At 40.1% G+C, this 25,011-nt stretch overlaps 2 protein-coding genes across 2 annotated transcripts in view; both read right to left on the bottom strand.

Moving 5' to 3' along the window:
• Nucleotides 1–11,112, bottom strand: part of EHD4 (EH domain containing 4) — a 31,931-nt gene extending 20,819 nt beyond the window's left edge. The window contains exons 1-2 of the mRNA XM_063289904.1: nucleotides 10,775–11,112; nucleotides 635–811 (exon numbers count right to left, since the gene is read on the bottom strand). Coding sequence (XP_063145974.1) covers nucleotides 635–811; nucleotides 10,775–11,007 — 410 coding nt within the window. The 5' untranslated portion in view covers nucleotides 11,008–11,112. The remainder of the gene's footprint in view (nucleotides 1–634; nucleotides 812–10,774) is intronic.
• A 5,547-nt stretch (nucleotides 11,113–16,659) lies between these two features.
• LOC134487824 (cytosolic phospholipase A2 epsilon-like) overlaps nucleotides 16,660–25,011 on the bottom strand; it is a 47,567-nt gene continuing 39,215 nt past the window's right edge. The window contains exons 17-19 of the mRNA XM_063289903.1: nucleotides 19,937–20,103; nucleotides 18,071–18,257; nucleotides 16,660–17,079 (exon numbers count right to left, since the gene is read on the bottom strand). Of these exons, the coding sequence (XP_063145973.1) occupies nucleotides 16,769–17,079; nucleotides 18,071–18,257; nucleotides 19,937–20,103 (665 nt within the window). The 3' untranslated portion in view covers nucleotides 16,660–16,768. The remainder of the gene's footprint in view (nucleotides 17,080–18,070; nucleotides 18,258–19,936; nucleotides 20,104–25,011) is intronic.

Raw genomic sequence — 25,011 nt, 5'->3', positions numbered from 1 at the left:
GATTGATAATCAAGACTCTTAATACCTCTTCATCTGGGAATTTAATGTGGTGTACATAGAACTCCCTCTACCATTTTTTCCCATAACAAAAATCTGAGAGAGAGACTGAGCTAAGAGTGGTTGAAGTCATCAATGTATGTCTGTGAGTGAGGGTGTGGACTTGAACCTGGATTTCCCCAAATCCTAGTCCAATACCTTTTTGTCCCACTAAAAAGACTAGAAATTTCTTTCAAAATGTGCAGATTATATCCTACAACCCCAAAAATACTACTCCATGTAAATCTTATTAATTTCCAACCTTTTTATATTTCAATTCTTCTTATATGAATCTTGAAGATGATAGAAAATGGCATTAGACACAAATTCCCATTATTCTAAGTTACCATTTATTCTATTAGCTTTTGCTTAAAATGTTACTAGTCTACATTTGTTACAATTCTATGGGCATATTTATATGAGCCTATAAAGCAAAAGAATTTATGACTTTTTTGGAAATTATGTATCTATATATGTCATGCTGGTTGGAAGGCAGAGGGTAGAAATAGCCCACAGAAATGTGGTTATTCAACAGTACAAAAATGTTGTTAAATACACACTCACAGAGTTTAAAAACTAGCACACAGCCTTTCCTTACCTATTCAAGAAAGCATTTCCAAAACGGCTGAGTTTGCGGAATGGCTTCTTGGGATCCACAACGAGAGCGTTTCCCGGAGTACTCCCTTCAATGTCTCCATACATGACAGCAATAAAAGAATCTGTAGTTGGTTCAGGGCCAATTCGCATTCCTGGAAAGTCTTGCTCTAAGAGGTACCTGATTGTGATGCAAAATACAGTAAAACAATATTAAAAGCAAAGTAAGAAGCAAAGCCCTAAAGTCTATTCTTCAAAGGAAAAAACAGGATATAAACAAGTGAAGCCACTCGGAATACAGATTTCCATAATTATAGCATTATTAAGACATCTTCTATATTTCCATTTCTAAGTTTGCAAATTTATCAATGACTGCAAAATCTATGAATAAAATAAGTTTGCATTCAGTGGGGCACAGAAATAAACATGGATTCTGCTACCATTCAAAAGAGATTTGGCCAACTGGCTTAATATTAAGCAAATACTGGACATACATTTTTAAATAATAAAATACATTAGAATCAAAAACAGACCAATCATTAATATTTATGATATTAATGCTAGTTGTTTTAAATTAAAATAAATACAGCAGAACTTTTAAAGTCAAGTTTAAAGGCTGTTCCGCTGAATTACTAGTCAAATTAATCAGCTTGTATCTGATTTTTTTCATTTTTATCTGCATCACCAAATTTATCATCAGTGTCTACCCCTTCTTGTTCACTTAAATAATAAGCCAACTCTTGATGTCTTAACGTCCTTTCCCACTTTTTGTTTGAAATACATAGACAGGAGAAGAAATCTTTTCAACTATACCATTACATTTGCCTCTGAATGCTGCAGCGCTAGGGGACAAATAACTTTTACCCTTGCTAATACATGAAATCCATACTGAAATGTTTATGAATCAGGCTGCTACCCATATAGTTGCTTTCTTGGCTTCATAAAATAAGGCCAAGTGAAAATGTTTGGCAAATGTGTCAGTACTGCCCCTCCAAAAAAAGTATATAAAATGACTGCTTGGCAGATCTTTCCCCAAATGTTTATTATTTTGTTTAAAGGATTACATGAATACCAGTCTTTAACAGCTGTAATAAAAACTAAAGTAATCCAATTATGATAAGTCAAGCGGCATTACTTCCATTTTTTTCTCAATCTTGTGTAATTCACATGACAGCAATTTCCTTCCTATCCACATCCCAGAGATGATTACCTAGAAGTAAGCTATTATCTGTTTCCTGCTGTAGTCACAGAGAAAATAAAACCAGAATAGGAGACATTGAAGAGATAGTCCTACATTGCAGTCTATTTCAGTACTGGGGCCATAAATTCTTTTAATTCTCAACCAGCATTTGAAGAAGCCCAGACTGGGAAAACCTGTTCTATTATATATTTCCAAGAAAAGGAATAGTTACAGGTCTTATACCTATGCTATAGTACTTTATACAGATAATTTACAGTTCTTTAAAGTATTTCATGCCAACCCATTCCATGCCCCCACCTTGAATGGGTTCCTGGATTCACATCTTCAACTAGATCATCACATGGAAACCATGGTTGGGGTGCCTTTGCCCCCACTTTTGACTGGTTTACTAGTTGCAGCCTTTTTTTAAGCAGAAGGATGTGACTCATATCCTCATCTATGTGCTTTAGCTGGGGCTGCTCTTGAAGACTACTGCAAATGAAGTGTAGACTGCAAGCTTATGGGTGCAAGCTGATTTGGCAATCTAACACCTATTTTGCATGTCGTACTGGTTTTCAATTGACATCTAAGTTTTATTTACTTATCTTATTTGTATGCAGGCCATTCCTAAGAGCCCTAGATAGTTAATAATCAAGATCAACATAGAATAAAGAGCAACTCCCTGAAAAATAAATAAATCTACCCATAAAATAAACAAAATTGGCATCAAAACAATAAACAGAAAATATACAAAATCACTGAATCATTTGGCCCACAAACCCAAAGCCACTTCCTCTTGGGACAAATCATAAAATTATGAACTATAAGTTAAGGTCCTGTATTTTCTTCTGAAGAAGTACGTGCAAGTTTTCTTAGTTCAGGAATTGCAGGGACAGGGCCCTAGAAGCAATGTTTCCCTGGTGCTGCACCAACACTCTGGATAATGTTCTCCAACCCTCAGAATCTGTTTAGTTTTCACCTTTTAGGAAGTGGTAAAGATACAGCTTTTCTGACAGGCCTTTGGAGACTAGTATCTACACTTTGCTTCCTCTTTGATTGGAGGCAGGCTATTTTAAGTTTTACTGATACCTTTTTGAGAGTTACAATTTTCTGTTTGTTCCCTTTTATTGCTTTTTAGGATTTGATTTGTAAACTGCCTAGAGATGTGTATTTGTGGCAGTATAGAAACATTGGAAATAAATAAATAAATAATTGTAGGCCTCAACACTGTCTTCTTGATTTTTCCTTTCCTCTTCTTTCTTTCTATAAGGAAGTATCTACTTCTATACTGCAAATTAGCATTTCAGGATACAACCTTACATATACTAAGAAATAAATGTCTTTAAGCAACAATTATCTTTTTATAATGTGCATTTAAAATGTGTTTAAGATGGCAATCCCAGACAGTAGTAAGGGGTTTAAATCAAAAGACTGCAATGCATTCCAACACAGATCAAGGGGCTTAAGCATACATTTTGTTCTCTTTCTTCTTCCTTTACAAGGCAAATCAAAGCAGATACAATTCAATGTTCTGCTTGGAAATGTACCTACTTGCCCAGGAAAAAAAGGTATGCTACCATAATACAGAACCTCCTCAGGATATAGAGTAGCCTCAAGAGTCTGGCCTTCAAATATATATGGTATTATTTTGTGACTAGCTGCCCCCACTATGGCAGCCATTTTGTGAACAGGCAAGCCTTCACAGCAGCCATGGAGTCATAGAGTTAGAAGGGGCCATTTAGGGCAACCAACCCTCTGCTTAGTGCAGAAATCTAAATTTAAGCTCCCCTAACAGCTGGCTGCCCAGCCTTTTGAACACAATCAATCAATAAAGTGCAGCTATGGATGTGAGGGTTGTTCTGTAAGTAGCCTTAAAGAAGTTGGTCTTGCATGCTAGCCAAGCAGGAAAATATGATTTTGAGATAAGCAGGTGCACTCCTTATCATCTTGGTTTCATGCTCCAGTTGGTCAATTTTTTCCCCCTAAAATGGAATGCTCAGAGCAATATTCTAGATTCAGTCTAACCAAGGCAGTACAGTAAGGAATGGTAACTTTTTAAAATTTTAAACACTAAATTTCTGTTGATACAGCTTAGAACTGCATTTGCTTCTTTTGCAGCTCATTACACTGTTAGCTTTGTCTTGTAATCCATTTAGACACCCAGATCCTTATTGCATGTATTATTCCCTAGCATGGTCCACCACATCCTCTACTTATGCCTTTGATTTCATTACTCAAATGCAGGGAACACTGTGGGGGGAGGCAGGGCTGTCCGTTAAATCCAAATGTCTGTTAAATCAAATTGATGTCACTGCGGTAATATAGACAATTATGCAAAGTACATAAATTGATGCAAATGAAGTAAGAATATCAGTTATGCAACTACATAAATGATGTAAGCTGACATAAATGATGAAGTATTTCAACTGTCTGGGCCTTTTGGAAACAACAGACTTTGTCCATTGTTTCATGATGAAGCCCAGAGTAACATTTTGTCCATTACATTCAAATCTGCTGAATGAAGGTCCAGAGAATCAAGATTTTACTGTAATCCCAACCATCAATTGACTATGCAATACTGTTGTAAATGAAGAAAAACTAAGTTAGTGACATGAATATGGAGAAGGGAAAGCTGAAAAGAGACTAGAAGAAAAAGGACGAGGAGAAAGCCAGCAGAAGAGACATCAGTAAGCAAAGAAAGCGTGAATGCATTTTTATACAAAGAACACCTTTAGTACCAGTTTTATTTCTGTTTCAGACTGGCTTTATTTGTATTTTGTTGTTTGTTGTTTTAAAAGTTACTTGGAAGACTTGATCACTTTTCAAGTATAAGCAACATCAATCATATTTTCATTAGACTGTTGAGAAACTGCAGACCTGTCTTCAACACACCCATATTAGACAGCAATGTAGCACAGAAGCTCTATAATGCAAATTTCAGAGTGTGTATACAATGAAAGACATCTGGAAACTACCAATCTGAAGCGTATGTTATTTTATTCCTTATTTTATTTTACATGTATGGCATGGCAAGACAAGAGCCTGCATGGGATGTACGATTGACAGATAGATGAGGTGGCTGACATAGAGAAATACTATCAGTGGCTGGAAAAGGCTGGGCTAAGAGACAGCACTGAGGCACTGATCATGGCAGCGTAAGAACAGGCACTAAGCACCAGATCAATAGAAGCAGGGGTCTATCACACTAGACAGGATCTGAGGTGCAGACTGTGCAGAGAGGTCTCAGGGACAGTCCAGCACATAGTGGCAGTAAGATGCAGGCAGGAACAGCATACACTGAACGGCACAACCAAGTAGCTGGCATTCTGTACAGGAACATCTGCACAGTGTATGGGCTGGACCCTTCCAAGTCTAGGTGGGAGATTCCACAGAAGGTCGTGGAGAATGACAGGGCTAAGATCCTGTAGGACTTCCAGATCCAGACGGACAGGCAGGTACTGGCCAATCAACCAGACATCGTGGTAGTAGACAAAGACCAGAAGACAGCAGTGGTGATAGATGTAGCAGTGCCAAGTGATAGCAACATCAAGAAGAAGGAGTATGAGAAGCTGGAGAAGTACCAGGGCCTCAAGGAGGAACTAGAGAGGATGTGGAAAGTGAAGGCCAAAGTGGTCTCAGTGGTGGTAGGAGCACTCGGGGCTGTGACTCCTAAGTTGGGAGAGTGGCTCCAACAGATCCCAGGAGCAACATTAAAGCTCTCTGTCCAGAACAGTGCAGTGCTAGGAACAGCTAAGGTACTGCGCAGAATCCTCAACCTTCCAGGCCTCTGGTAGAGGACCCAAGATTGAGGAAGACACATTCCACCCATAGGGATGAGAAAGGAATTTATATATGTAATATAACAACTTGCTTCAATATGGAAATACTTCATTGGCCTAAACTGATTGTCTTATAGGATTCCCAGTCCATTCTAACAATTGTCCAGATCAACAGACCCAAAACAAAGAGAGAAAACAAGGGATGAACAAACTTCCATGCAGAAAATGTTCCATGTATGGAGCAGATGATTTAGAGTAGCCCTTGCCTGAACCAAAAATGTGTGTGTTTCAAATGTTTTGGAATGTATATGCAACAAAATTGGGCTCTTCTGTTTTGAGTCTGGGCTGAAATGCTGTTCCAACAAACAGAAGTAGTTATGGAGGAGGTAAGAGTGGAAGAAAGTCAACCTTGAGGGGTTTTGTCAATTGTATGTATGGATATTGGTGGCACCAGCCTTGTTCTGCTCAACCCCTAAAATCACTCCAGGATCTCTCTGGATTTTTTTTCTGCCCAAACCCAGAACAACAAAAATATCCCGAGTTTTGTTTCTGCTGAATGGCAGCTGATCTGGAATAGTCAGCCAGAAGTTCTGGAATGCAATAGTTCATTTTGGATTTGAAATAAAATATATTTTCACTTCCATGCACCACCTTTCATGAGAACTATACTTAGTTAGAAAGCTGACTATTTTTGTTGTAGAAGCATAAGAGGAGAGAGGATGTTTGTTGAAGATTAAGAATCCTGTTTGAAATAAAATTTGTGACATGAGGCTTATAAGAAGGAAGTCTCATCTTAATAAAAACAGGAAGATAAGCAACCATAGCAGAAATACAATAAATGGAAGCCATTAGAATGCATGTATATTCTCAACTGCCTTCTCAGCCAAGAAGGCTAATACATATATGCATGTACAAATATAGAAAAGATTGATACTGTGAACACATGAAAAGACTGATACTGTGAAAACATGAAATGATTTATATACTGGTGGGCTGACACAATAATCTTTCTCTGTTTCATGAATGTATTTCTGGCATGGAGAAATTCACTACTATTAACCTGTCTAAAGAATATAGTCTATACAGTTCTGTCAGGATCAAGCTATTGCGTTGATACATCTAGGAAAATATATATTTATTTATATATGTCATGTTCACTGTTTCAATGTATAGTATGCATCGTAACGTTTCACATGCCATGGCGCTGACGCGCGTTTCTGTTTGAGAGGGAGCTGCTGTGACACCTTGTACCAAGCTCTGTATCTGTGTTCGTTACAATGGAATGCGTTTGGGTTATGTTCTCTGTTCAAGGACTTTTCCCGCAGACCATCAGAAACCGTTAGGAGCACCTGGGATTGTGAACTTGGGAAGATTCTACGGGGGGAGGGATCTCATTTACACCGAAGGTTTTTAGTTTGCATTTGGGGCGCTTTTATCATTCCCCGCTTTCTCTGTGATCCTGCATACTATTCTTTAATAAATCAGATATCTTTGAATTCCTGCTCATGAATCTGATAGTGTTTTAGAATAGGCAACCATTACAATATAACTATTAGGAGAAGACAAAGTCTTAGCTAACCAACTCGAACAAGGCCTAAATGAAATACACGTTTGGCTTAACTATTAAAGAATACATAATAGTTCATAAAGTTGTATAAAAAATACAAGGAAGCACCTCTATCTGCACCTCACATTCCTTACCTCATTTTTACCTTTCCTGTATCACAGTTTGAATACATTTGAAATTAGTCCAGATTCAGCCTATTGAGTTTTTTTTAAAGCACAAAATTCTGTGAAAAACTAAAGTATGAAACTTCAACCACAGACTCTTTAAAACTGCAGAAGATGAACCAGAGCTTTTGGTTCAGTCAACATCAGTCTCGCTGCTCTTTGGACTTAAGCCAGTTCACCTTCCAACAACATCAGTAAATCCAAATATTTATTTATTTTCTACTCTGACTTTATTATTTTTATAAATAACTCAAGGTTGCAAACATATCTAGTACTTCCTCCTCCTCCTCCTTTCCCCACAACAAAAAACCCTGGGAGGTGAGTTGGGCTGAGAGAGTGACTAGCCCAAGGTCACCCAGCTAGCTTTCATGCCTAAGGCAGGACTAGAACTCACAGCCTCCTGGTTTCTAGCCTGTTGCCTTAACAACTGGCAGTGTATATTTCCAAAGAGAAAACAATGAGCTTTGGGCAATTTTAATTCTAGCACATTAGCTGTACTAAATATTTACTTCACTATCCACTGAAGAAATGAATGTGTCAACTTTGAGTTAGCAAACTCTTCTTATCTTGAAGTTAAGTATAGAACTTACTAGGCTATCTACTGGGTATAAAACTAAACCTGTAAAAAGAGAAAGCAGCAGCACATTACTGAATAATGATTGCCAGGGAAGAAAAAGCACTTAAAAACAATAACAATGTTCTAACTGGACTTCAATTCCCATAAAATCCATACTGCCTGGGACATGAAGTCCAAAAGACCTGGAGAGCACCAGGTTGAAAAAGACTATACTTAATATCAGTCCATTAGCTGAGGAGAGACAATGAGAGGAGGAGGAATGAACATACTGAGTATTTATCACATGAAAAGGAAGCACTAAAGTAATATAGATGATGTAGAAAAGGTAAAAATTGTGTAAACCTTTCCCAAAACTGTGCTCTCCTGATGCGTTGGTATTACTACTACTAGAAATCTGGGATTACAGCCCAGATGTCTGGAGGATACTAGTTAAGGCCATTCATGAAATATTTAGTATTGATTGTATAGTTAAATATGTAAATGATGTTAAATTATATTCCTAAACTTTAATTTAATTTGTAATTTAAAGGAGAGCTTTGGTTCTACTGAGCCTGGGGCTCAGCAGAGATAATTTTATGTAAATAGAAATTTATCTTCTTGATAGTAAGAAATGAATATGAGTCTTAGTTGTTTTTGAAGATTTTATATTCTAAAAATGAAAAGATGAAGCAATATGTTTCTATGTAGGCTAAATTTAATGACAAACTAAAGGACTGTATTAATCCCATATTGATGCAAATGGGTATTATGTGGATCTTTTTTATTCGTTTTTGTCCTAATAGTGAGACACACGCTGAGATGAGTAGTAGTACTCTAATGTTTATTACTGCTACATAAACAGAATCCTAACAAACTGAATAAGCGTGGGAAAAACCCAGACATATAAACCGCAAAGGCTAAGGTGGGCCTGATCTGTGTCTCTTTGAATGGTTGCTTAATTCCTCAGTACTATGCATGCGCTTTACAGCCTGGATGGGAGCCCCCTGCTCGCCATCCTTACTCATGACAGTTTTCTTTATTCTCCTGTCATATTTATAGTTAAATTTTTATCACTGTAATGTATGTAAGATATTTTTCAGCTGTATACTTAACCATTGTTTGTGTGGTTGTTTGTATTGCACTATAAAAGAATTTTTAAAAGCCTGTGGGTTGTGAAATGTAGCTTCCTTTCGATTATTTATATTTCATTACATAGATAACATAATAGAACCATTCCCTATACAAGTTGCAACAAATTATGAAAAATTGTATAGGACAATATTGAAAAAGGCAAATTGAAGGTGGCCTGTAATAAATACTATCTGTGATAATATATTGGCAGGTTTATGCATATGCACTTGTAATATTGCCAGAATAATGAGAGATAATGAAACTCTAGATTCCCTTAATGAGAGAGAGTTTGGTGTAGCAGTAAAGGTATCAGGCTAAAACCGGGAGACAGCAAGTTCTAGTCCCGCCTTAGGCACAAAGCCAGCTGGGTGACCTTCAGCCAGTCATATTCTCTCAGCCCTAGGAAGGAAGCAATGGCAAACCACTTCTGAAAAATCTTCCCAACAAAACTGCAGGGATTTGTCCAGGCGTTCTCCAAGAATTGGACATGACTGAATGGATTAAAAAAAAAAAGATTCCCTTAAGGCCTAGCTTTAAGTCTTTAGAAGCTGAGCCTTAAAAGATTTTAACTTAAGGCTACTTGGAAAGATAATTAAGATTAAAAAGCAATTAAAAATATTACTCAACTGCCTCGAGGCACTGATCCAGGTGGAAATGTATACTAGAAATACATTTATGTTGATGTTTAGAACAACCTAGTGCCAAAAAAAAAGTTAAATCTAAATAGGTATGTTCCCCATCACATTCTCAATAATGCTATAAGAGAACAATCACTTTTGACATACATACCTCTGCATGCGCCAAGTTAGGCCTGATGGTCTCCTACACTATCGAAGACTCTCAACCTGAAACTTGTCTTCAACTTCTACAGCCAAACATTTACCTGATACCATCTACACATAGCAGCTTGCAAAACCTGACTTCCAAACATGTAATGTTCAATGTTACAGAGTTTTGTTTCATTATTTTTAACTTTTATTATGCAGAAAGTAATACAGTAACAATTTTTTTAAAAACACATACTTTTCGGTGTGCAAATTCATATACCACACATTATTTTCTGCTTTCAGCCATAGGAAAGAAGTACGTTCAATTTATAAAATGTTAAAAATACTAGATTATCTAGATATGTTCAGCTAGACAAACACTACAGTATAACAATCTAATCCTATTAAATGTCTCCAAAGGGCATTTCCATTCACAAAGGATGGTTTCATATGTTGCAGAAAACCATAATAGGATTTGTAAATCACAGTTGAGAATGTCATGTAAACCCGCCAAGAGTGGTTAGTTCAGAAAACTAGTTAAACAAACCATGGCTTACTGCAACGCATGATCATGTCACAAGGGGACCATATTATTCCCTGGACAATGTTCCCACTTGACTACACATAAGCTGTTACAGGTAAGTTATGATATTTGAATCAATTTCCTTGGCCTAGTCGTCATTTTTAATATCGCAGTTGGGATCGGGCAAGAAGTCAAACGGGAAACTTCGTATGTGTTCGACCATATGTCATTTTCCCAACAGATACACGGTTTTTAGCTAGTTGGCTAAGGGAAGATAAAGGTGTGGGTAGACCCACCTTCTCCCGACACAAATCCCGCCAGGTGAGAAAGGAAGAGAGATGCGGTAGAGAGCTTAATCTTGGGCTCCTCCGAGAGTTAGAGACGGCGATTTATGCCTGAAGCAGCAGGAAGGAAACTTCCAGGCCCGCGCTGACGCGCCATAATCGCTCCGCGAAGAAGCAGCGAGCACGCCTTTACCTGATAAAAGTGGTCTTCCCGGTGCTGTACTGACCCACGAGGAGCACCATGGGCTTGTTATCGAAGTCAGCGTCCTCCAGGGCGGGTGAGTGGAACTCATGAAAACGGTAATGCTCCTCCAGAGGCAGCAGCTTCTTCGCGTAAAGCTCCTTCAAGCCGCCAGTCACCGTCTCCACCACATCCTCGCCTTCGCCGGGCCTTTGGCGCCCGCCCTGCTTCAGCCAGCTGAACATGCCGGTAGTCGCTGCTGGCGGCCGGTCCCCAACCCCTCGCTCGCTCGTTTTCCCGCCTGGCTTGCCACAGACTGAAAGGCCGAACCGGCAAGCGGTGAACCCCGCCCTTCCTGATTTGCTCTGCGGTTGCCTCGCTCAAGGGGAGGGACGTCCCGGGGCGGAGGCTGGAGGCGCCATGGAGCTCAGCTCCGGGTGTCCCTCCTCCTCTTCCGAAATCTCCAACTAGAGCAAGCCTGGAAAGCGAGTGCCAGGCGAGGGAGGTTCCCTCCAAGCGGGTCCGGCGGCGATCTAGTGAGCCACGAACTGTATAGCGTATCAGGTGATATGATCCAGCCCGGGCGCTTAGGTCATAGTTCAGTGGGACTCGGACTCAAGAAATTAAGTTAATTAATTAAACCGTAAGTTAATTAGGAATCCAAGCGGAAGAAGGGCTCGCGCTCCGAGTTCTCTCCTTTGCGCGCCCCTTCCCGAGCGCGGGTAGGCTAAGTAAGATTTTCCCGGACTATCCGGATATACCGCTAAGGGAGGGGGAATGCCAATGGGCAGCTTTCTGCTTCATGACCTGAGGAAAGGGCGGCAAGAGGTTTTCTAGCGGTGCCAGCCCCTCCGGTCATATTTAATACAAAGCGGAGGAGGGGAATCTCAAGTAGCTTCTGGAGCCCCAGCTTTCTGATAATGCTCTGCAGTCTTGGGAGTGTCAGCCTGAGAAAGGGCGGAGCAAATTAGCCTCCTCAAGGGTAGCAAGGTCGCCATCACCCCGAGTGGGAATTAGGTAGGGAATAACGTCACGGCTCACCTCTCTCACTATGGCGAAGTTAACAAGAATCAGGGAGATGAGAGCTCAACTAACCTGGAATAAAAAGTACTTCCTGTAATCCTAAATAATCCAGGGCTCTTTATTATGACAGCTCGGTAAAACAGTTTCCTGCCGAACTCCATTATGGGGTAAGGATAAATAATTCAGGAAAGTCCACTTCGGTTAATAGCTAATCCTTAGCTACCTGTCAATTAGGAAATAAAGAGGTCCTGATCTTGAATTTTGCTGTGGCCTGAATAGTTATTAAAGCATTATTCATGTCTTCTGTCAGTTCCTTGTGTATGGCTATGTTTTGTGTAACTTGCTGAGCCACACTTTACTATAATGTGTTACGTGACCCTGGGCCTGTGGTTAGTTTATGGTTGAGTGTGTCATGTGGTTAATCTATGCCAGTGGTTCTCAACTTTGGCAACTTTAAGATGTCTGGACTTCAACTCCCAGAATTCCCTAGCCAGCCACGCTGGCTGGAGAATTCTGGGAGTTGAAGTCCAGACATCTTAAAGTTGTCAAGGTTGAGAAACACTGATCTATACTTGTGGGTAAGTAGGTGCTGCAAACACAGCCTATATTTGATCTGTGTAGCATGGCAGTTTAGGCCCCAAACTTTCTTTGGAGGTGGCTGGAATATTAGGTAATTTATTTATTTTATTTCTCAAATTTGTACTACCGCCCATCTCCCCCCAAAGAGGGACTCTGAGTGGTTTGCTGTTTATATATATTATATATAATGTATATAAATTTGCTATTCATATATTTAATATAGTCCTATAACACTTCAGTCACATCTGAAGAGTTTAGAGTAATAATAAATTATTTATATTAAGGACATTTGGAATATTATGACAATTTGTATGGTATGCATACTAAAATAGATCTGGATTATTTATGCCCCTTTGTCTTAAATGTGAAGCCATTTGTTTATAATATCTAGACACTGTTTCACAAGGAAATACTTCTGTGGAATACAATAGCAAATACTATTGCTAGGAAATGCTTTTTTATTCCCCCTGCATTTTTATAAAGAGAATGTGAGCTATGGTGTTACGAATGCTAGAGTAGGTAGCTCATGATTTTACTACTGAAAAGCCACATACCTTTTAAAAATTACAGAAAATGAAACCTTTTCTATTTAAAGGCTGAGGACTGTACCAGTAAACAGTGGTATTTTCTACCTATTCCTTTTCATTAGGAGTGTGTAACCTTTTGGTCCTAATATGCTAGGTTGGGTCTTTGGGGGCTCCACCCAAAGTCTGCATAGTTACACTCATTGTTCCCCTCTCCACATCAACATACAATCATCTTTGCTGAGATGAAAGGGAAGATAGATAACCACCTATTTTTTTGACATAGTGAAATCGTATTTCCTAAAACATTTAATAAGTGGACCTATGCAGAGAGGCCTAAAGAGGCAGAATTTATATATATTTTTTCCTTAAAACCTCTCCCATATATCATTTTTATACAATGACAAAATTAGTGCAAACCAGCTGGTGCTAATACCATTCAATGATAGGATCATGTATTCGGCTGCCAGATTTGATTTGGTGGCTACATCCATGATATTGGAGATGGAACATGTTGCTTGATTGAGCAAAAGACTCCCGGAAGAGGCGGGGCCTCACTTACCTTCTGTACTGTATAAAATTGTGAGGATAGTGTTCAACAGAAAAGGAAGGAGCAAACAGAGCCTGCCTGTGTCCAAACAGAAAGTAGGCAATCTCTCTCAATCCATGCTCTGCAATGAACCCTGAATGCATTCTCAAATCCAGTATCTTATGTAAGCAGGTAATATGTAATTGGTTTATTTAGACTGATTCTAATGGTTACTTTCCCTGCTTTTCCTGTCAGAGAAAAGAAGAGCATGGTTGGTGTCAGTTCAAACAGCATCTCTGCACTTCAAAAAGGCTGTGCTGAAAGAGCCTGACCAGCAGTTGCTACAAGCCCAAACTGTCCTCCTTGCTCCAAAAAGTCAATGTTACAGTGGCCTGATAAGTCCTGTCTAATTCCCCATCATCCCCAGGATAAATATTAGATCCAACCGGCTTTAGCTATGCACAAGTTGCACTCCAGCTTGGATAGCCTAGCAGAAATGGCCAGAACAGTACCACCACCCCCTTCCTATTTTTCCTAAAATCACATTGGAGCAAACCAACAGGCACAGCTGGCTTTAGCCCCTCTTCCCATAAATGGGGCTTGAACAGCATGACCATCCTGGCCCTGCCAGGAATCATGTTGGCTGTCATGGAGCAGATTCACCAGCCCAATCCTCTCTCACTGGCATCCATGTTGATGCTTCTAGCTGACCATTTGGCTATACCAAGGCTCTGGAGGGATGCATCTGCATTGGTAACTGGCTTGTTTAGTTACACCCTGACCTTTTCAAGGATGTGTCTAGGATAGGCCTTAGATAAAAGGCGAGAGCTAGCTGAGGGTGTTGGTGTGTGAGGAACTAAAACAAGAAGAGCTGAAATGATGAAGGAACTAAACGATGGAGCAACTTTAACAATAGCTACTACTGCTACATGATAACAAGGCTTACTAGGACCTAAACAAGTGACACACTAAGCAACATTGCTGTTTGAAACCTTGCTAGGAACTCAACTTGATATTTAGCAGCCATCCTGTTTAGAGCTGTTTGAAACTTGGTAGCAACCCTACCTTATAGCTTGAAGGTAGACTGAAATTCCAAAGTGGGTAAATAATCCTGTCATAAAGGAAGAGTTGGGTCCCATATTAGCACTGGAGAACTTAAAAGGGCCAGAAAGTGCTAAGTAAACCAAAGCCCCATGGACCTGGCTATCTGGCCAAGTGAGTAGCATAAATATTATTTAGAATAAATGGCACCAAGGGGGACAGTAGGGGAAAGGGGGTTAAAGGCCATATTGGCAAATCTTGAAACATAAGTTCTGAAGAAGCCCCTGCTCAGCCTATTTGTATGTTTCTAGTATCCTCAAAACAACCCACTCACAATTCCTTTCTGCAACAAGCTCTCTCTTTAAAGATTTGGCTTGTTTTAAAAAGGAAAATTCTGATTAAAATCTTCCCCACATGCAAAACTTTACAGTTGCACAGGTTTTGGTTTCAGGATTGGTACAAGATTTGCTACATGTTGTATTGCTAGGGTAGTACAAGAAGATCCAAAGCACCTTCCATTTTTCTTAGAGCTCAGCTGAAGAGAGAAATCCTTGGCTGAAGGGCTAAACTCCTAAGCTGGACAAATTAGGGGATGTTAGTGGGTTTGGCCTGAATAGTAGCAACCTATCATAACTATCTTCCACTGTGGAACTTTTGGAAAGAGGGGGGCTGCTTGTAAGATTTACACAACTATCCCTCCCAAGTTGTAAAAGGAAGTGAGATGACTTCTGTTTTCCTCCAGTGAAGGAAGGACAACTCACTGCATGATCACCAGAAGCAAAACACTTTTCAGTTCCTTCTCTGATCAGAACAAGGACGTTTCAGTGAAGAGAAGGGGAAGCTTCTGTTAGCAGCAGAAATGCACCAAAATTACTTTTAGTTTCAGAAAATCTCTGTTTCCCTCTTACACTGGATAGAATTCAGCCTGATTAATTTCCATTAAGTTGATAGTTGCTGAAACTGACAAAAAGCTACGCAATAGAGAAAAAGAGGGCACTATTGAAACTAGAACAGAAAAAAGAGTCAAAGAAAGAACTTTGCAAAGTAGATGATTCCAATAATTGAAGATCATACTAACCAGTGAAAGTTAGAGATAATACAAGCCAGTGGAAGTGAAAATCTATCTGTCCTTAGCCTTCTTTAATTTGTCAACAGAGATTAGAAGTAGACATCTCAACTTTGTTTTTCTTGATTTTGATATGTTTTTTTTGAAAACGATTAGTGTGCCTGCCTGCAAGGTTATGCTTACATTAATGAATTCTGAAATGAGGGAATGTGCTAGTACCTCTTGGTAGAACATTCTGAAAATGTTAAAATTCTGGCTATGGAATTTGCATAAATTTCAGTGCTGGATTGTTCTATACAGAAAACTTCATTTTTAAAAAAAAATGTTTTTTATTAATATAAGAAAGGGTGATTCCTATATGGATAATAGTCTTATATTTGGTTTCTCTCTCTTTAGTGAGGAAACATACATATTCAGGGCCTAGGGATATTTTCCCCAACTCACATACTCAAAGATAGGCCTAGTTCATGCAGTATAATGTGGTTTGTCAGTTTTGGCTTAATGAGGTATGTGAACATAGTTTTTGTGATTTGTAAAGCAAGGTTTATGAATTATTTATTCAACTGATCATGGTTAAACAATTCCTGCTGTAATGTAATGTACGAACCTATTCACTGTTGGTATTGTTGGTATGCAAAGTTCTCTCCCTCTTTGTTTGCTTGTTTTGATCACCTGCATGCTGGCAGGAAAGGACAGAACCCAAATTCTAGCAATTCTCATATTCCTAGAAAGTAATTCCTACCAATAGGGCCAACTGGATTCTAGTAGCATATCTGCAGTTTCCTCCTGCATATACATGCTTTTTAAAACTGACATCATTGTTCATTTATCAGGAACAATTTCTTAAAAATTGTTTCTCACCACTCATATTCCACGAGACCAAAACAACTTTCATGAAAAGCATTCTCCTATATACTTAATACAGAAACAAAGAAAAAATACATAAAGCATTAGAAGTAGAGGTATTTCAGAGAGAAAACCACCTTTTTGCATGAAACATAAACCTCAACATTACAAGGCACAAACAAAGTTTTTCACAGCACATTTTTTGTATAACTTGTTCAGAGGAACTTCAAAAAAGTGTCAGTGTAGAAAGTTCTATAACCATGTTTTTACTCAGTCACTGTTGGCAAAAGACAAATAGAATTCATTAAAAGAGCATTTCAGGCTTTATAACTGATTCATTTTCATAAAGGTAGCACTTTCCCTCCATGGCCAGGGTCTTAGATATTCTTTTAATTATTTTATCTTACTTTCTTCTGGAATGAAATGCTTTTATTGTTTTGTAGTGCAGGAAAAACTGAAGTGCTCTCTCCCCCCAAAGATTCAGATATTAGTACATTAAGGTTCTTCTTATGCCGCTTTTTCCGTTCCACAGCTAACTGTAAAGCATCAATCAGAGTCTTTTTGTTATTTAGTATATTGTACTGGCTCAGTTTTATCAGTTTCTCAAAATCCTCCTCTGAATATCGCAAAGCATTGATGTTATAAGGACCAAAGGTACTGGTTAAGTCAATCTCACCATCATTCATCTCTTCAGGGCTACGCTTTACACCTATAGTTTTTAAAAATAAAAGGAAAAAAAAACAGATTGGTCAGATGCAGCAAAAACATGGAGATTAGCTGATGCATTTTAGCATATGTTTCCCTAGTTTAAATTGCATCAGATGCATGAATTGTTACTCTCTGACTGTAGGTATATATGAACATGGCAGACTAATCTGGCAGGAAAAAGAAGATTTTCTTAGCTGGGGAAAAAAGAGGATTTATGGACTCATTCTATTTTGAGAGACTATTGAAACTCATATCAAATAAATTTGCTCAAGGCTAGTTTATGAGAATATCGTTGCTGAGATGGATTTAAAACTGCTTCTTCTAGATTCCAACCATGGAAGGAGAAAATTACATTGCAGATAAGCAAGAGACTCAGGACACCTCAAATTGGTTCTTGAGAACTGGGAAAACAACACAGATAATTTACTTGTTTTCTGAGGTGGTCTTGATCTGGCTTCTCCCAGCCACAAATACTATTATCATCATCTTCCTTCCTTGGAATTCTCTACTTCCTGTTCTCTAACCAGGCCTACTGGTTCTGTAACTGTTTTGAGCATATACTTTACCAGGCACTGCACCAGAAACATGGAAGAGGCTAAGACAAAAAAATGTACAGAGCTAGCAGAAAAATTATAATATATTGCATATAATTTAATTATTTAAAACAGTGGATATAACCATTTGCACTGTTTTTCTTCTGTCACATTAAGAGTTATTTTTTAAAAAAATAAAAAAATAGTGAAAACTTTGGAGGGACTCCGCCAGCTGTACCCAGGGCTTTTTTTTATTGGGGGGAAGGGGGAGGCACAGCTTCTGCATCCCCACTCTTCACAGTGTATCCCTATTTGCAAATCGACTCATCCCTTTAATCCCGAGTCCAAGTTCTTTTTCTCTTTTGTTTTCCATGAGTCTCTTTGGATCTCACATTTGGTTAAAGCACAAAACCAATCATAATTAAAGGAAAAAAGCAAAATGCATTCATACAGACTTACCAGGTTCTTTATACTTTTGGAAGGTGTTACAAACCAGGGGGAAAAGGAGAATTAATGGAATATCTGGGCCTTCTTGTTCTCCTATCAAATAGCACTCCTTTACATCTTTTTCTTCTTTTTCCTGTGGGATAATTCTGGGAAAAGGGATTCCTTGCTCTGAGAAATAATCTGAGGCCACTTGCAGAGGCTGTATAGATGGGGGTGAGGGGTGGGGACAGGCAAACAAAATTTTATAAGTACTTTATTTTTAAAAAGTGTTAAAAACTTATCATAGGTCTCTTACAAGGGTTGCTTATGAGCAATATACAGCCCAGTAGCTCCCTTTTGCAATCTCTAAAGACAGACAGACAAACAAACAAGATCTGAAATACCACAAAAGATGCTGATTGTTTCTTTTTAAAGAAGCAGAATGGGTGCCTAAACTTCCACAAGGCCGAGGCACCCATTTTGCTCTTTAATCTTGTCCCCCAAATGTGAAAAAGACCCAACAGTTCAAATATTTTGCATTCTGATAATGTCTCTCTAAAATAGGGTTCTTCCATTAAAAAGAAGAAAAGACAAGACCCCACTGATTTGGGGTCCTGATGCTGCCCATTTAGAGTACAGCTGTCAACATACTGTGTACAATGTGATGTGGCCTTAGAGGTGAATTGTGTATGTCTGCTTTACTAGATAGATTGAAATGTGATTGAATTCTACACCCATTACTCAGACTATATTCAAGGCCCTCTGAAATGCCAAAAGGGTGGGAGCTACCCAGATCTCAGGGAGAACCTCATTCTACAGAGCAGGCACTGCAACAGAGAAGGCACACTCCCAGGGTCCCAATAGATGGCACTTTTTAATCGAAAGAATTCAGCGCATGCCACCCTGTCGAATCAAATGAGCTGGGCAAATACTATGGGAGATAGGTGGTCCTTCAAGTAACCAGGCCCTATGCCATGTAGGACTGTATAGGTAATGATCAGCACCTTGATGCAAACTGGCAACCAGTGCAACTCACGAAGCTGGGCATACTGCGGCATACTGTTGCATTCTGAACCAGTTGAAGCTTCTGGACAGTCCTCAAGGACAGCCCCATATAAAGCATATTGCAATATCAAGCTGTGAGGTGACCAGGTATGAATGAGTGACTGTCTGAAGGGTCTTGTGATGTGCTAAGTGGTTTAGATATTGGACTAGGGCTGGTTCAAATCCACCTTCGGCCATGGGAACCCACAAGATAACTTTGGGCCTGTCCCTCTCTTCAGACTGTAACCAAAACTAGAACAAGAACTAGACCTGGAACAACCCTATGGGAACAGAAAAAAGCCTGTCTCATAGGGTTGTTGCAGGGATGAAGAGAAATCCCTGCATAAGCACTCCTAGAGAACAGGTGGAATAATTGGGGAGAAAGATGTCCTGATTTAACAGTCAATCAACTTACTGGGCTAGTTAGCATTCTTTGGATATCAACTTGGCTCAGCCTTTCTTGAATCCCAGAATCTTATTTATGTGTTGTGTAAACCAGAGGACAAAAGAGGGCACTAGAAGTCAAGAAACGTAAGAGAGCTTAATCTGTGATTCCATAACTTCAGTAACAGAGGTAAAGCTTCTTATTTGCTAGAGAAAAGATGGGAAATAAAGGTTTCTGTAGGTTAATTGGCCTAAGTGATTTTCTTGTCAACAGGGCTGAGAGGTTTTTTTTTATCAGTTTCTCCCTTTCATTGCTCTCAAAATGTCATTTGGCAGAAGGGGAAGCAGCTGCAAGAATAAGATTCCTACAGAAGAGAAAACTGAGTTCTGACAGGCAACTTCCTCTTTGCATCAGAAAACCGATACGAATAAGGACAAACATTGCTGGGAATGGAGTGTCATGTTTCTCACCCGTAACTGTGATCCTGAGCTATAGTTTAAATGAATGATGATGTCCACTTTTCTCTCAGCCCTCATAAGTGGGGGATAGCTGGTATCAAGGACAAATGCATTATCCACCAGATACAGATAGTCTTCAGCTCCAGTTAGCTCATTAGGAAAAGTGTCAAGATCACAGTCTAAATAAAGTTTAAAAAACAAACACAGCTATATAATTGCAGCTCAAGAGAGACAATAACACAACTTTCCTTCCATGCTTCAAATATCTGACTTTCAGTAATTTGGTCAAGGAATCAGTTTTATCTATCAATCTAGCCTCTGAAAACAAACAACACATTCTCCAGTACTTACTGAGAGTATTACTGGAATACAAGCTGATCAAAAAGATTTTTAATTAAAAGGAAACTATACCTTTCCAATCTTCACCAAAGGATCGTTACCTTGTTGTGGTGCTGGAGCTTGAGCACCTCAATGATGCCATGAGCTAAACTCTGAAGGGCCACCCAAGACGGGAAGGTTGTGACAGGTCAGACTAAATGCGATCCCTGGGGAAGGTAATGGCAACCCATCCCAGTATTCTTGCCGTGAAAACTAAATGGATCAGTACAACCAGAGATATGTCGGTATACCATCGGAAGATGAGACCCCCAGGTCGGAAGATGGTCAAAATGCTACTGGGGAGGAACAGAGGATGAGTTCAACTAGCCCCAGACGTGATGACGCAGCTAGCTCAAAGCCGAAAGGACGGCTAGCGGCCAACGGTGCTGGTGGTGAACGGCGAATCCGATGTTCTAAGGATCAACACACCATTGGAACCTGGAATGTAAGATCTATGAGCCAGGGCAAATTGGATGTGGTTATTAGTGAGATGTCAGGATTAAAGATAGACATTCTGGGCATCAGTGAACTGAAATGGACTGGAATGGGCCACTTCACATCAAATGACCACCAGATCTACTACTGTGGACAAGAGGACCACAGAAGAAATGGAGTAGCCTTCATAGTTAATAGTAAAGTGGCTAAAGCAGTGCTTGGATACAATCCAAAAAACGATAGAATGATCTCAATTCGAATTCAGGGCAAGCCATCTAACATCACAGTGATCCAAATATACGCCCCAACCACAGATGCTGAAGAAGCTGAAGTAGAGCAGTTCTATGAGGATCTGCAGCACCTACTGGACAACACGCCTAAAAGAGATGTTATTTTCATCACGGGACACTGGAATGCTAAGGTGGGCAGTCAGATGACACCTGGAATTACAGGTAAGCATGGCCTGGGAGAACAAAATGAAGCAGGACATAGGCTGATAGAATTTTGCCAAGACAACTCACTCTGCATAACAAACACTCTCTTCCAACAACCTAAGACATGGCTTTATACATGGACTTCACCAGATGGACAACACCGAAATCAGATTGACTACATCCTTTGCAGCCAAAGGTGGCGGACATCTGTACAGTCGGTAAAAACAAGACCTAGAGCTGACTGTAGTTCAGATCACGAACTTCTTCTTGCACAATTTAGAATCAGACTAAAAAGATTAGGGAAGACCCACAGATCAGCTAGATATGAGCTCACTAATATTCCTAAGGAATATGCAGTGGAGGTGAAGAATCGATTTAAGGGACTGGACTTAGTAGATAGGGTCCCGGAAGAACTATGGACAGAAGTTTGCAACATTGTTCAGGAGGCGGCAACAAAATATATCCCAAAGAAAGAGAAAACCAAGAAGGCAAAATGGCTGTCTGCTGAGATACTAGAAGTAGCCCAAGAAAGAAGGAAAGCAAAAGGCAACAGTGATAGGGGGAGATATGCCCAATTAAATGCAAAATTCCAGAGGTTAGCCAGAAAAGATAAGGAATTATTTTTAAACAAGCAATGCGCGGAAGTGGAAGAAGACAACAGAATAGAAAGAACAAGAGACCTCTTCCAGAAAATTAGAAACATCAGAGGTAAATTCCAGGCCAAAATGGGTATGATCAAAAACAAAGATGGCAAGGACCTAACAGAAGAAGAAGAGATCAAGAAAAGGTGGCAAGAATATACAGAAAACCTGTATAGGAAGGATAACAATATCGGGGATAGCTTTGACGGTGTGGTCGGTGAGCTAGAGCCAGACATCCTGAAAAGAGAGGTTGAGTGGGCCTTAAGAAGCATTGCTAATAACAAGGCAACAGGAGACGACGGCATCCCAGCTGAACTGTTCAAAATCTTGCAAGATGATGCTGTCAAGGTAATGCATGCTATATGCCAGCAAATTTGGAAAAAACAAGAATGGCCATCAGACTGGAAAAAATCAACTTATATCCCCATACCAAAAAAGGGAAACACTAAAGAATGTTCAAACTATCGAACAGTGGCACTCATTTCACATGCCAGTAAGGTAATGCTCAAGATCCTGCAAGGTAGACTTCAGCAGTTCATGGAGCGAGAATTGCCAGATGTACAAGCTGGGTTTAGAAAAGGCAGAGGAACTAGAGACCAAATTGCCAATATCCGCTGGATAATGGAAAAAGCCAGGGAGTGTCAGAAAAACATCTATTTCTGTTTTATTGACTATTCTAAAGCCTTTGACTGTGTGGACCATAACAAATTGTGGCAAGTTCTTAGTGGTATGGGGATACCAAGTCATCTTGTATGCCTCCTGAAGAATCTGTATAACGACCAAGTAGCAACAGTAAGAACAGACCACGGGACAACAGACTGGTTTAAGATTGGGAAAGGAGTACGGCAGGGCTGTATACTTTCACCCTACCTATTCAACTTGTATGCAGAACACATCATGCGACAAGCTGGCCTTGAGGAATCCAAGGCTTGAGTTAAAATCTCTGGAAGAAACATTAACAATCTCAGATATGCAGATGATACCACTTTGATGGCTGAAAGTGAAGAGGAACTGAGGAGCCTTATGATGAAGGTGAAAGAAGAAAGTGCAAAAGTGGTTTGCAGCTAAACCTCAAAAAAACCAAGATTATGGCAACCAGCTTGATTGATAACTGGCAAATAGAGGGAGAAAATGTAGAAGCAGTGAAAGACTTTGTATTCCTAGGTGCAAAGATTACTGCAGATGCTGACTGCAGTCAGGAAATCAGAAGACGCTTAATCCTTGGAAGAAGAGCAATGACAAATCTCGATAAAATAGTTAAGAGCAGAGACATCACACTGACAACAAACGTCCGTGTAGTTAAAGCAATGGTGTTCCCTGTAGTAACATACGGCTGCGAGAGCTGGACCATAAGTGTCATGACCTCGTTGCAAGGCACAAAGAGCCTCACAACGTGGATCATGATCATTAAGGAAAAGGGGAAGAAGATAATCAAACCAGGGATTAACACAAGCACCCAAAGGCACCCACACCCATGGACCCATAAACAACTGAAAGGAGAGACGTCAGAGGAGTGAAGATAAGGAGCACATGGTGCCCCGGAGGACACAACCGTCGCAGGGAGACAAAGAGGACACCGGGGAAAACGCCCAAGCAGCCATCAAGGGTCCCATCAAGAGGGATCGGGGCATTGAGGGGTGGGGAAGCCCGGGGCAATACAGGAGGGTATAAAAGGGGCACCCCCACACTACCCGTTTTTCGTTCTGTCAGCTAACATTCCAATAAACCAGAAATCCTTAATACCCATTAAGTGAGTCTGTGTCTTATTGCGAAGCGAGGCTGGCCCTGACAATAAGGAAGGCTGAGCGAAGGAAGATCGATGCTTTTGAACTGTGGTGTTGGAGGAAAATTCTGAGAGTGCCTTGGACTGCAAGAAGATCCAACCAGTCCATCCTCCAGGAAATAAAGCCAGACTGCTCACTTGAGGGAATGATATTCAAGGCAAAACTGAAATACTTTGGCCACATAATGAGAAGACAGGACACCCTGGAGAAGATGCTGATGCTAGGGAGAGTGGAAGGCAAAAGGAAGAGGGGCCGACCAAGGGCAAGATGGATGGATGATATTCTAGAGGTGACGGACTCGTCCCTGGGGGAGCTGGGGGTGTTGACGACCGACAGGAAGCTCTGGCGTGGGCTGGTCCATGAAGTCACGAAGAGTCGGAAGCGACTAAACGAATAAACAAAAAGAATGTTCAAACTATCGAACAGTGGCACTCATTTCACATGCCAGTAAGGTAATGCTCAAGATCCTGCAAGGTAGACTTCAGCAATTCATGGAGCGAGAATTGCCAGATGTACAAGCTGGGTTTAGAAAAGGCAGAGGAACTCGGGACCAAATTGCCAATATCTGCTGGATAATGGAAAAAGCCAGGGAGTGTCAGAAAAACATCTATTTCTGTTTTATTGACTATTCTAAAGCCTTTGACTGTGTGGACCATAACAAATTGTGGCAAGTTCTTAGTGGTATGGGGATACCAAGTCATCTTGTCTGCCTCCTGAAGAATCTGTATAACGACCAAGTAGCAACAGTAAGAACAGACCATGGAACGACGGATTGGTTTAAGATTGGGAAAGGAGTACGGTAGGGCTGTATACTCTCACCCTACCTATTCAACTTGTACGCAGAACACATCATGCGACATGCTGGGCTTGAGGAATCCAAGGCTGGAGTTAAAATCGCTGGAAGAAACATTAACAATCTCAGATATGCAGATGATACCACTTTGATGGCTGAAAGAGAAGAGGAACTGAGGAGCCTTATGATGAAGGTGAAAGAAGAAAGTGCAAAAGCTGGCTTGCAGCTAAACCTCAAAAAAACCAAGATTATGGCAACCAGCTTGATTGATAACCGCCAAATAGAGGGAGAAAATGTAGAAGCAGTGAAAGACTTTGTATTTCTAGGTGCAAAGATTACTGCCGATGCTGACTGCAGTCAGGAAATCAGAAGATGCTTAATCCTGGAAGAAGAGCAATGACAAATCTCGATAAAATAGTTAAGAGCAGAGACATCACACTGACAACAAACGTCCGTGTAGTTAAAGCAATGGTGTTCCCCGTAGTAACATATGGCTGCGAGAGCTGGACCATAAGGAAGGCTGAGAGAAGGAAGATCGATGCTTTTGAACTGTGGTGTTGGAGGAAAATTCTGAGAGTGCCTTGGACTGCAAGAAGATCAAACCAGTCCATCCTCCAGGAAA

The sequence above is a fragment of the Candoia aspera genome, chromosome 1 (assembly GCF_035149785.1).
Source record: "Candoia aspera isolate rCanAsp1 chromosome 1, rCanAsp1.hap2, whole genome shotgun sequence".
NCBI lineage: Eukaryota > Metazoa > Chordata > Lepidosauria > Squamata > Boidae > Candoia > Candoia aspera.
Note: the sequence above shows the minus strand (reverse complement) of the source record. Positions and strands in the feature narration are given on the sequence as shown.